The sequence below is a fragment of the Rhinopithecus bieti genome, unplaced genomic scaffold (assembly GCF_001698545.2).
Source record: "Rhinopithecus bieti isolate Rb0 unplaced genomic scaffold, ASM169854v2 scaffold_39273, whole genome shotgun sequence".
NCBI lineage: Eukaryota > Metazoa > Chordata > Mammalia > Primates > Cercopithecidae > Rhinopithecus > Rhinopithecus bieti.
Genome location: NW_016816078.1, coordinates 268,948 through 279,641, shown reverse-complemented (window position 1 = coordinate 279,641; position 10,694 = coordinate 268,948). Strand labels below are relative to the sequence as shown.

At 40.0% G+C, this 10,694-nt stretch overlaps 1 protein-coding gene across 1 annotated transcript in view; it reads left to right on the top strand.

Moving 5' to 3' along the window:
• Positions 1-10,694, top strand: part of AGPAT5 (1-acylglycerol-3-phosphate O-acyltransferase 5) — a 52,380-nt gene continuing 41,686 nt past the window's right edge. Inside the window, exon 1 of the mRNA XM_017854318.1 lies at positions 1-318. Coding sequence (XP_017709807.1) covers positions 100-318 — 219 coding nt within the window. The 5' untranslated portion in view covers positions 1-99. The remainder of the gene's footprint in view (positions 319-10,694) is intronic.

Here is a 10,694-nt window from a genome sequence, read left to right as displayed (position 1 = left end):
CCCGGGCCCGGGCGGTGATTGGCCGCCTGCTGGCCGCGACTGAGGCCCCGGCGGCGGGCGGGGAGCGCAGGCGGAGCCCGCGGCTGCCGAGCTGAGAAGATGCTGCTGTCCCTGGTACTCCACACGTACTCCATGCGCTACCTGCTGCCCAGCGTCGTGCTCCTGGGCACGGCGCCCACCTACGTGCTGGCCTGGGGGGTCTGGCGGCTGCTCTCCGCCTTCCTGCCCGCCCGCTTCTACCAGGCGCTGGACGACCGGCTCTACTGCGTCTACCAGAGCATGGTGCTCTTCTTCTTCGAGAATTACACCGGGGTCCAGGTGAGCCGCCTACCGCTCCCAGGTCTCCGTCCACCCGAGCTCCCGGGTGCGCGGACCCCTCCGCTCCCCACCGGTTGGCGAGGGTCACCCGGCCAGCCCGGCGGACCCAGCACGGAGAGCACGTGCCGCCTCCCTGCCTTCCTCTCCGCATGCTTCCTGCCGGTCTGCCGAGATGGCTCTCTAGGAAGCTGTGGCCGCGTCGTCCTGAGGCTACAAGTTGGACCCGCCGCCCCTTTCCCCGCCCCTCGCCTGGGTCTGATGCTACTTAGCAAAGTGGGTGCAGATGCACGTTTTAAATAGGGCACGCGTTTAGCAGTTTCTGGCCTTTGGTCCAAAGAGGTGGTCATGTTGGAACAGATCGGAGACGTCTATACTCCAAAGTGCGCTTTTACAATGACCTTCTCTTGAAACAGAAGTACAATTCGGTCTTGTGTTCTTCCCACAGGACAAGTGAAAGCTGGGCAAGGAAATAAATACATTTGTTACGGTAGAAACCTAACTAGATACAATTCTTGCCAACTTTAACTGGGCTTAAATGTGTGGGTGATCTGTTGTCTGATTACTTTCTTTCTGTTACTGTTTCTCTATAGAGATTGGATTCGTAGATTAAACTTGAGAAACCATAAAAGTAGAAGGCCCTCTTTAACAGTAGGTATTTGAAGTCTTATAAGAAATAACAAATGTGAATGTTTCTTTTATTTCTCCGTTTGAAAGAACAGCTTTATTCTTGGTTATTCCTAATGTCCACTTAGTCCTCTTTTACTTGTCTTGGTAGGGTTAGGGTGGGATGGGGAAAATGGGACGGTATCATTTTGTCTTTTTAACTTTTTTTTCCACCTACAGCAGCTGTTTTTACCCTGTGGTCAGTCAGCTACTATATTTAGTTTGCAGTTGCACTGCTGATCGACGCTTGATGGTCCCAGTTGGAAGTTGTTTGGGGGGAAGGAATTAGGAGAGGCCAGGGCCTCCATTTAAACCAGTATCTGTAAGTGTCTCCTTGGAAAGAAAAAAAGATACTGTACCAGATCATGGTTTCCTGGTAATTGACGTTTAAAATGAGCCTCACTTAAAAATTTCAGTAATTCAGCTAATTTTTTCCCTTTGTATGGTAACTCCACCAAGTTTGTCTAAATGTCTGAGTTTTATCGTGATTAAGTTTTTACTTTCACATCACATGACAACTGGCCTGGGCTGAGATATAATCTCAGAACACAAAGTCATTCACCTCTTTAAAAAATAATTCTATCTGTGGCGGGTTATGTTATTTTTGTTCAAGGAGTACACAATATGATGCAGAATACACCATTGAAGGATTTTTTGGTTTGGCGAGTTCTTATTTTTTTCAATGGCTGTAAAACCTAGCAGTGTTTCTGAAATTACATACCTTACCTTATATACTGCTGACTTCAGAGGTCCAATTTACTTCTTGATTTCCTGGCAAGTGATTTTGAAAACGTTTAATCTAATCATTTCCCCCTGCCCCATTCAAATCAAAGGAACTGGCGTCCAGCAATAACTTTCATGCATTTATGAAAGGATGCCTGACGACTCTTAAGTATAATTCAAAATTTTGTTTAATGTGTGTTCCTTGATGAAGTTCTTTAGGAATCCTAGAACTAACTGATTGCCCACTGATCCTCAAATGCAGGTTATGAACATTTAATAAAATTTAAAACCAAGAGTTTCTTGTTCCTGCATTTTATTTTATTGTTTGGAGGGGCAAATAATTATTTTCTGTTTAGTAACAGAGAGCAGGGTATTTTGAATTTATTAGGGTCTTTTTCTGGAATCTGGGTTTCCTGTGTACACGAAGCTACCTTTCAGTATTTTTGATTGTTTCTTTTAAGATTAAACCAATAGAGGAATAAATAGCTATCTTCAAACATAAGACCCAAAGGAAAAAGATTTATAGTGACGTTCTGTCACCGTATTTTTTACCTATGACTTTGTACCATTAACTTTGTCACTGAGATGTTTTGATTAAAATTTTTAGCTTACTGTTTTTTTTTTTTTAGGATTCTTTTTTTTTTTTTTTTTTTTTTTTGAGACGGAGTCTCGCTCTGTCGCCCAGGCTGGAGTGCAGTGGCCGGATCTCAGCTCACTGCAAGCTCCGCCTCCCGGGTTTACGCCATTCTCCTGCCTCAGCCTCCCGAGTAGCTGGGACCACAGGCGCCGCCACCTCGCCCGGCTAGTTTTTTGTATTTTTTAGTAGAGACGGGGTTTCACCGTGTTAGCCAGGATGGTCTCGATCTCCTGACTTTGTGATCCACCCGTCTCAGCCTCCCAAAGTGCTAGGATTACAGGCTTGAGCCACCGCGCCCGGCCAGGATACTCTTTTTTTCTTGAATTGTTTTTATCAGCTTTCGTTTGCAAGGCTAGGGATGATTATCTTGTTCTGTATAAAGTATTGTTGACTCATTTCTGAACGGAGTTTTAGTAATTTAAGAGGTTATAAGTTTTTTAAATAAAAAGTTTATTAATTTATATATATTAAAGAGGCATTTTAAAATGAAAAATTTTTTAAATGACATTTTTATGCCTTTCAACTCTAGGTTTAAAAAAATGAGTGGTTCATAGTAGTTCTTACAGAAGAATATTTTCTTTTACACAGAATTTTTAAGCTGAAAAGAAGTAGTAGTAGCAGGTCCATGAGATTTATGATCTGTGCTTGGCAGGTAAACCTGCTTCCAACAAATTTACTTGAATTTTCCTTGGATTCTGGGTAAATGCCTTTTTCTTCCCTAATTTCACTAGTTTATTTTCATGTGTATCTCTGAGATAGAGAAATATTTCAGTCAGTGCTGCTAAAATTGTTCCTTACAACTGGTTTATCCTTTTAGGTCCTTCCAGAATCTCTCATTGGTGCTGAAACTCAAATGGGTACTTTCTTCACCATTTATTTCTTTAGAATGAGTAATAAGAATTTTTAAAGTTTTTTTATATTTAATATAATTTGATACTCGTTGAAAATCAACTGAAGTTTCTCTACTATATTGAGAGGCATTGATTCAAGTTACTTTTGAATCAATGTTACTTTCCTGTGCTGCCAAAACAGATCACCTCAAACCAAGTGGCTTAAGAAACTTAATTTCTCCTGATTCTGGAGGCCAACAGTCTGAAATCAAGGCGTAGGCTCAATTGTACTCCCTCTGGAGGCCCCAGAGGGGAATCTGTTCTTGTGGCTTTCAGCTTCTGGTGACTGAACCTCTGCCTTACAGTCCTTGCTGCCACCTTTTCTGCCTCACGTCTCACTCTGCCTTTCTCTTAGAAGGATACTTGTCATTGGGTTTAGAGTCCACCTGGATAATCCGGGATGATCTCTTCATCTCAAGATCCTTAATTTAATTGTAACTGCAAAGAGCAGTCTTATTTTTTTCCAAATAAGAAAACATTCACAGGTTCCTGGGCTTAGGATGTGGACACATTTTTTGAGGGGCTGCCTTTCAACCCACCACAATAATGAACTCCATAGTTCTGCCTATTCAGTATTTTGTAGTTATTTCTTAGTTTAACTTGCCTTATTTCTTTAGGTATTTATGTATTAATGCATTTTGGTCTCTGCTTTCTTTAACAGAGAACCTGGTTTTCTGTAGTGAGTTTACTTACTTTCCCATAATCTTTTAGTTTCTTATTTACAGATTTACTTTCACGTATCCCTTAAGTAGAACATTTGATTAACTGTTTTATTTTCAGAACAAATCTATATTCTACATAATAATCAACTTATTCCTATTTTGATATTCTTTTAATTCTTAACTAATTCTGAAATTACCATCTTGTGATTATATATATATGTATTCTTGTGATTATATACATATATTCTGAAATTACCATCTTGTGATTATATATGTGTGATTATATATGATATGTGTGATCATATATAATCATATATATCATATATCATATATATCATATAATCATACATATAATATATCATATATGATATATATCTAATCACAAGATGGTAATTTCAGAATCAGTTAAGAATTAACTTATATATATCATATATATGATATATATGGAAATAACTGAAATCTTGATAAAGGTAATTTAACTTCTAAGACTGTTAATTATGTATGATTTGGTGAATATACTGGTATTTGATTTGTTTACCACTTAAAAGCCCTATCTGTAGGATAGGAAGTAACTTGAATGTGGAATGCTTAGAGACTCAGAATAAGAGGCCATATGTATATCCTTGAGCTGGAGTTTAAGGAAATCTTACGGGAAATTAAAAGGAAAGTTGGAGTACTGGCAGAGGAGTAGATGGGACTCATGAAAAAGGAATGAAGTTACCTTAAATTCTATCATCGTGAGTTAAAGTAAAACTAGATTTATCTTAGTTTATAGCCTAGAATTCTATCCTAGGAATCTAGATGTATCTTAAATGTTCAGATAGCTGCATAAACAATAACTGTAATAGTTATGATCAATAATGAAAAATATTTTTAGCATGTTTTGTGAAGCTGATAAAAGTTAATAGAATGTCTTCAGATATCAGAATTCTTTTTTCTTTGCTTCTTTTTTAAAAAATTTCTTTTCCCCATTCCTATGCAATATACTGAAAACTGATCGTTGAAATTTGTAGGCCAAAAAATTATCAACACGAGTCAGGGTCTTTTTCTGTCACCCAGGCTCTAGTGCAGTGGCACCATCGTGGCTCATTGCAGCCTTGAATGCCTGGGTTCAAGCCATCCTCCCGAGCAGCTGCCGTGCCATTATTTCTAGCTAATTTTAAAAGTTTTGCAAAATGGGGTCTTGCTATATTGCCCAGGCTGTTCTTGAATTCCTGGCCTCGGGTGGTCCTTCTGCCTTGGCCTCCCAAAATGCTGGGATTACAGGTGTGAGCCACCATGCCCAGCCCCTAATAAATATTTTAATTACCAATTTATCTTGCTTAAATCAGTTGGTAACACTTGGAATTTTCTTCAGAATATATTTTACATTAGTGGCTCTGACTGCTAATTCCCCCTTCCCCAGATGCTAATGTAATATAACAAAATGCACAGTTCTTAAGTTTATATAAAATAAACTTAGGTTTTCAGTTGACCTGCTTTAAGTGTAAAATAGTTTGAAAAACACAAGAAAGAAGATAAAGAATTTAAGATTTTGACATTTCTCTAATATGCCCTTAACTTCTCCAAGGACTCATACTTTTTTTTGTGAGACAGAATCTCACACTGTTGCCCAAACTAGAAGGCAGTGGTGCAATCTCCACTCACTGCAACCTCTGTCTCTGGGCTCAAGTGATCCTCCCACCTCAGCCTCCCGTGTAGCTTGGACTACAAGTGCACAGCACCATGCCCAGCTAATTTTTTTGGTATTTTTTTTTTTTGCCATGGGGAGGGGTTAGAGATGAGATTTTGCCATGTTGCCCAGGCTGGTTTTGAGCTCCTGGGCTCAAGTGATCCCTCCGTGATCCACCATGTTTAGCTGATTCATACTTTTAACTGAAACATTGTTCCAAGTTCCTCAGAAACAGTCAAGGCTTTTTATCTAGAGACCATTTATAATTGGATCTTTCTTTTTGTAGCACTGACTCATCAAATTCATCCTAAACTCCTAATGAGTTAAATTTATATTCTGAATCTTGCTGTAAAAGCAGCCATTCATTAGAATGAAACATGTTTACTAATAATTGGAGAAAGGAGCTTATAAGTCATCTAGTCTACCCCCTTTTATGACACTTCTACATTCTTTCTGCACTTCTGCCAAAATGTTGCCCAGCGTCGTCTCTGATATCTGTAGTCCTAACGAGAATATGAATTGTAGCTTGTGTCCTTAATTTTACTCTTCTGTGCTTATTTGTCATTCATGTGAAGACCTTAAATAGATCTTAAATTGCTTCCTTTACTTTAGCTGAGAGTAATAGGACTGTGTAGGTTTGGGTGTGTCTCTGCATTAGCTTGTTTAAGCAGGATAATAAAAACTTTTAGTATAGGAAATTAAACATTTCCCAATCAAATTAATTCCAGTCTAACACAATTCAGTTCTGATGAGGGAACTGGTTAACTTGCTAGACTTAGAGGAAAATCCTAAAGAAATGGAACTAAAACTCTATTTTTACACTTTATAAATATAAACCTCTGTGAACAAACCAGTTATTTCAGGTTGCATTGGTGTATAGTTTTTTAATGCCTTATTTTTCTATTTTAAAATCACAGATGCAATTATGCATTCAAACACTGCCACAATATTTTGAGAAAGTTAAAGTTTCCCCTACTCCTACACTACGTACACCTTTCCCAGGTATGTACCAGTTTGGTGTGTAACTTTAGATTTCTTCCACGAGCTTTTAAGTAGGTGTTTGAATTATGGGAAGATTCTTCAGTTAAATGAACTTCTTAGATGAGTTTTTTAGTAAAGTAGCACAAAATGTACCTGTGTACCTATGGGGATACCTCTGTGCCATCACGATGGAGGGCAGGGGAAAACAGCACTCCGTATACACCTAGTTTACTTTCCCTCTTTTGTTTATTTGTCTAATTTTGTGGAGCTGATGCTTCTCAAATGGAATCAGAAGTTAGTCTTTCCTTTACTATTTTCTCACTATGGTTTCTTAACTAGAGGTTGATGTTAGTGGTTAGACAATTCAGTAGTAAGTAATGACTTCAGTAAGGGATCTCTAGAACCTAGATCCCTTAATCCCTGCGGTATTCCCGTGTGCACATTGTTCCAGGTGCTGTGCTGGGTACCAAGGGATACAATGTTTGATAGACAATATACCTGCCATTATGGAGTTCACATTCTCGTGTGGGAAGACAAACAATAACGAGAAAATGAAAATTTACTGTGCCGTGCCAGGTTGGTTAGCCTGGTGGGTGCAAGGTAGGGGTTTGGAAAATCTTCCAGAGCAAGTGACATTTGTGTGGAGTTCTATAAAAGGGCAAGCTTGGAAGGTAATGTAGTCATCCAGGTGAGAAATGATGGTTAGGGGAGTGGAAAGAGTGGATGTTGACATTGAAAAGAATTCCAAATCTATTTTGGATATCAGTGGTAGCTGATAGGACTTTGTGATTGAACGTGGAGGAAAAAGAAGAGGGTGGGTTAGTAGCACACTCAGTCGCAGTTAGTGAGTGCTGCTGTGTGCAAGTATTGTTCTATTATGTAAATAATTTTATCTTTACAAGGTAGGCACCATTCTTCCTCTTACAGACAAGGAAAGGGGAATACCTGTGGTTCACATTTGTAGTAGTCTAGCCAGGAGTTTCAGTCACTCATTTTCTGAAGATGCTCTGCCTGGCAATGTAGTTATATTGCTTGAAATGAGACCCCTACTCTCAAGGTATTCATCTAGAAAAGACATGAACTGCCAATTACAAAATAGGATAACACTGAAATTAGAGATGTGTTTATTAGCTTTGCTATACAGAGAGATAAAGTAACTCTTTAACTCTTTGCTTGGGTTAGTGGAGAAGGCTATAAAATTACTTTGAATTTTACTTTGAACATGCGTACTTAACATGGAATGTTTAGGGAAAAGAGATTTTCAACTGATAACATGATGAACATGAGGAGTTTGAAGCATGGCATTGGAAGCTGTCTCAATTCTGCCCAGTTAACTTTTCCGTTCCTTGGTTTCATTCTAGTCCCGGTTTTCCTACTGGGCCGCCCCTCCACACATTAGACCGCTCCTTTCTGGAATTCCAACTCAAGCCCTAGCTTTTCTCCATCTGTCATGATCTTACCCCATCTCAATGTCAGGGTAATTTTTATGTAATATTCACATATATAATACTAACATAACATTATCATATTTTAATGTTTGGATCATCTTCTCTGCAACATTGTAACCTCTTGAAGATGGCAATAAAGGGGAGAATGACTTGATTTTAGTTTTTCTTTTAACAAAAATGGCAGAGTAGTCTGGGCACGGTGTGGCTCATGCCTGTAATCCCAGCACTTTGGGAGGCCAAGGCAGGTGGATCACTTGAGGTCAGGCATTCGAGACCAGTCTGGCCAACATTGTGAAACCCCATCTCTACCAAAAAATACAGAAACTTGCTGGGCCTGATGGCGTATGCCTGTAGTCCTAGCTACTCAGGAGTCTGAGGTGGGAGAATCGCTTGAACCTGGGAGATGGAGGCTCCAACTTGGGCGACAGAGTGAGACCCTGTCTCAAAAGAAAAAAAAAAAGGGCCAGGTGTGGTGGCTCACGCCTGTAATCCCAGCACTTTGGGAGGCTGAGGTAGGTGGATCACCTGAGGTCGGGAGTTCGAGACCACCTGACCAACATGGAGAAACCCCATCCCTACTAAAAATACAAAATTTGCCGAGCGTGGTGGCGCATGCCTGTAATCTCAGCTACTTGGGAGGCTGAGGCAGGAGAATCGCTTGGACCCAGGAGACAGAGGTTGTGGTGAGCTGAGATCATAGCATTGCACTCCAGCCTGGGCAACAAGAGCAAAATTCCATCTCAAAAAAAAAGAAAAAGGGAGAGAGAAAAGGCGGAGTACTCTAGGGAATTCTAGTTTGTGTTTCTGTGGAAATGTAGCTGAATCTCACTTTTAAGGGATGGAGATTTTTGAATGGCATTACTAGTTGGTAAATTTTGTTCTAACAGGGTACCCAGGTCTAGTGAGTCCAATTCATTCTTTCCTTAAATAGATGAAGGAGGAAGAAACATGATCTCCACCCTCAAGAGTAAGGCAGAATGAGCAAAGTCAGAGAAGTTAAAAAAGAATTCTCACGCGGCCAGCAGTGCAGAAAATCCTTGGTTTAGCTGTGAATCAAAACCAGTACTTTTTGTAATTTTTGAGCCTATGCAATTCTCCAAGGTTTTATGTTGTTTCTTCTGTTTCTCTGTAGGCACCAGAAATGAAAACCCCAAATAAGAAAGTGTTGCTTGAAGATTTTAGAGTACTGTATATGTGTGTAAGTGTAAGTAATATTTAGAAGACGATTTTACTGTGCTCCAGCTTGGCATGAGAATTCCAGGGGCAGAAAGAAATGAGGGTGATGATACCTGGAAGGGAGAGTCGTATTAGGTCCCAGCCACATATTAAGTGCTAACCACCTACTGTTAATAGGTGCTAATGTTCTAGACTGACAAAATGCATAGTCTCTACCCTAAAGTAACACATAATTTAGCAGTGCAGAAAGATGTCACTTAAAAGAAAACTTGAATGGATGGCGAGATAGTTCGCAGATTAAAGAAATAAACAAAGAACTGAGGAAATAAAGGAGGAATACAACTGTGTCCAGATGGTTACTTAACTGGGTGGCTGTTGCGTATGTAAGCAGGTGGTTCACCTAAAAGTTGGGTGTGATGTAGTGAATGCCAGCTCTTGGTGCACTTTCATACTGCATTGCTTCCGGGCTTAATTTGTGTTTACGTAGGAAACAATTTTTTTTTGGTTTTTAATTTTTTTTTACAGGTTCCTTATAATTCCGTGGTTGATATTCAAAGTGAAAAAAATTATATAAGCTTCTAACGTATGAGAAGCCGTCTCACTTGACATTTTTTATTTGGAATTTTTGCAGAGAATAGTTTTGTCACAGTCAAAAGATTTCGGGATCTTGGAGTGAGAAACCTTGGTGTAATTCCTATTTCTCTGCCATTCCGTATGTCATGTGGAGTAAGTGTCAACTTCTCAGTCTCAAGATTCTCATCCTTAAATGGAATACTTTTGTCATGCTATTTTGAAGACAAAATGAGATAATATGTGGAACTGCCTAGCTCAGTGACTGGTACATCATGGATACTCAGAAAAAACACACCCTCTAAAATAAGAACAGTACCAAAAGACAGGATGTAAAATAAGGGCAGTGCCAAAAGACACATGCATGCTGAGTGTGTGAGAAAGAACTTGATGGCCTTCCTGGGTGGCGCAGGCCATGGCAGTTCCACAGCATGACGTGGTTGCTGTGGGCGGTAGAGCAGACATGCCGCTCCCCATCACTGCCTGGCTTTGATGCTTTCTTTCTTCAGCTGAGAGGACACAGCTGTGATACAAAGACCTTGTGTGTACAATCATGACCTCACATTTTCAATTTGCTGCTGGCAGAACCCACAATCTCCAATATACAAGCCCCAGAGTTGGCCTGAGACAGACAGCATACAGAGGCTTGTAACATCCTTCTGGAAAACACTGTGTAAGCTTTCAGTGCGAATAAACATGATCAGTGGCAAGTTCTGTTAGATGTAGTCTGCAACCATCCTGATTTTACTGAGCAAGACTATGTTGATTTACAGGCGGCTGATGATTCCGTGGATAGCCCACTACTAGTATGTTTTACAAATGTAACAAGACATTCTTACTGGAAGATTGCCCTGTTCTTATGATACTGCTGCCCCTTTTCCTTCATTTCCTGTTCAGACTAAACTTGGAGACTACAGTCAGTCAGAGAACTTGCTAGGCCACCTCTCAGGTTAT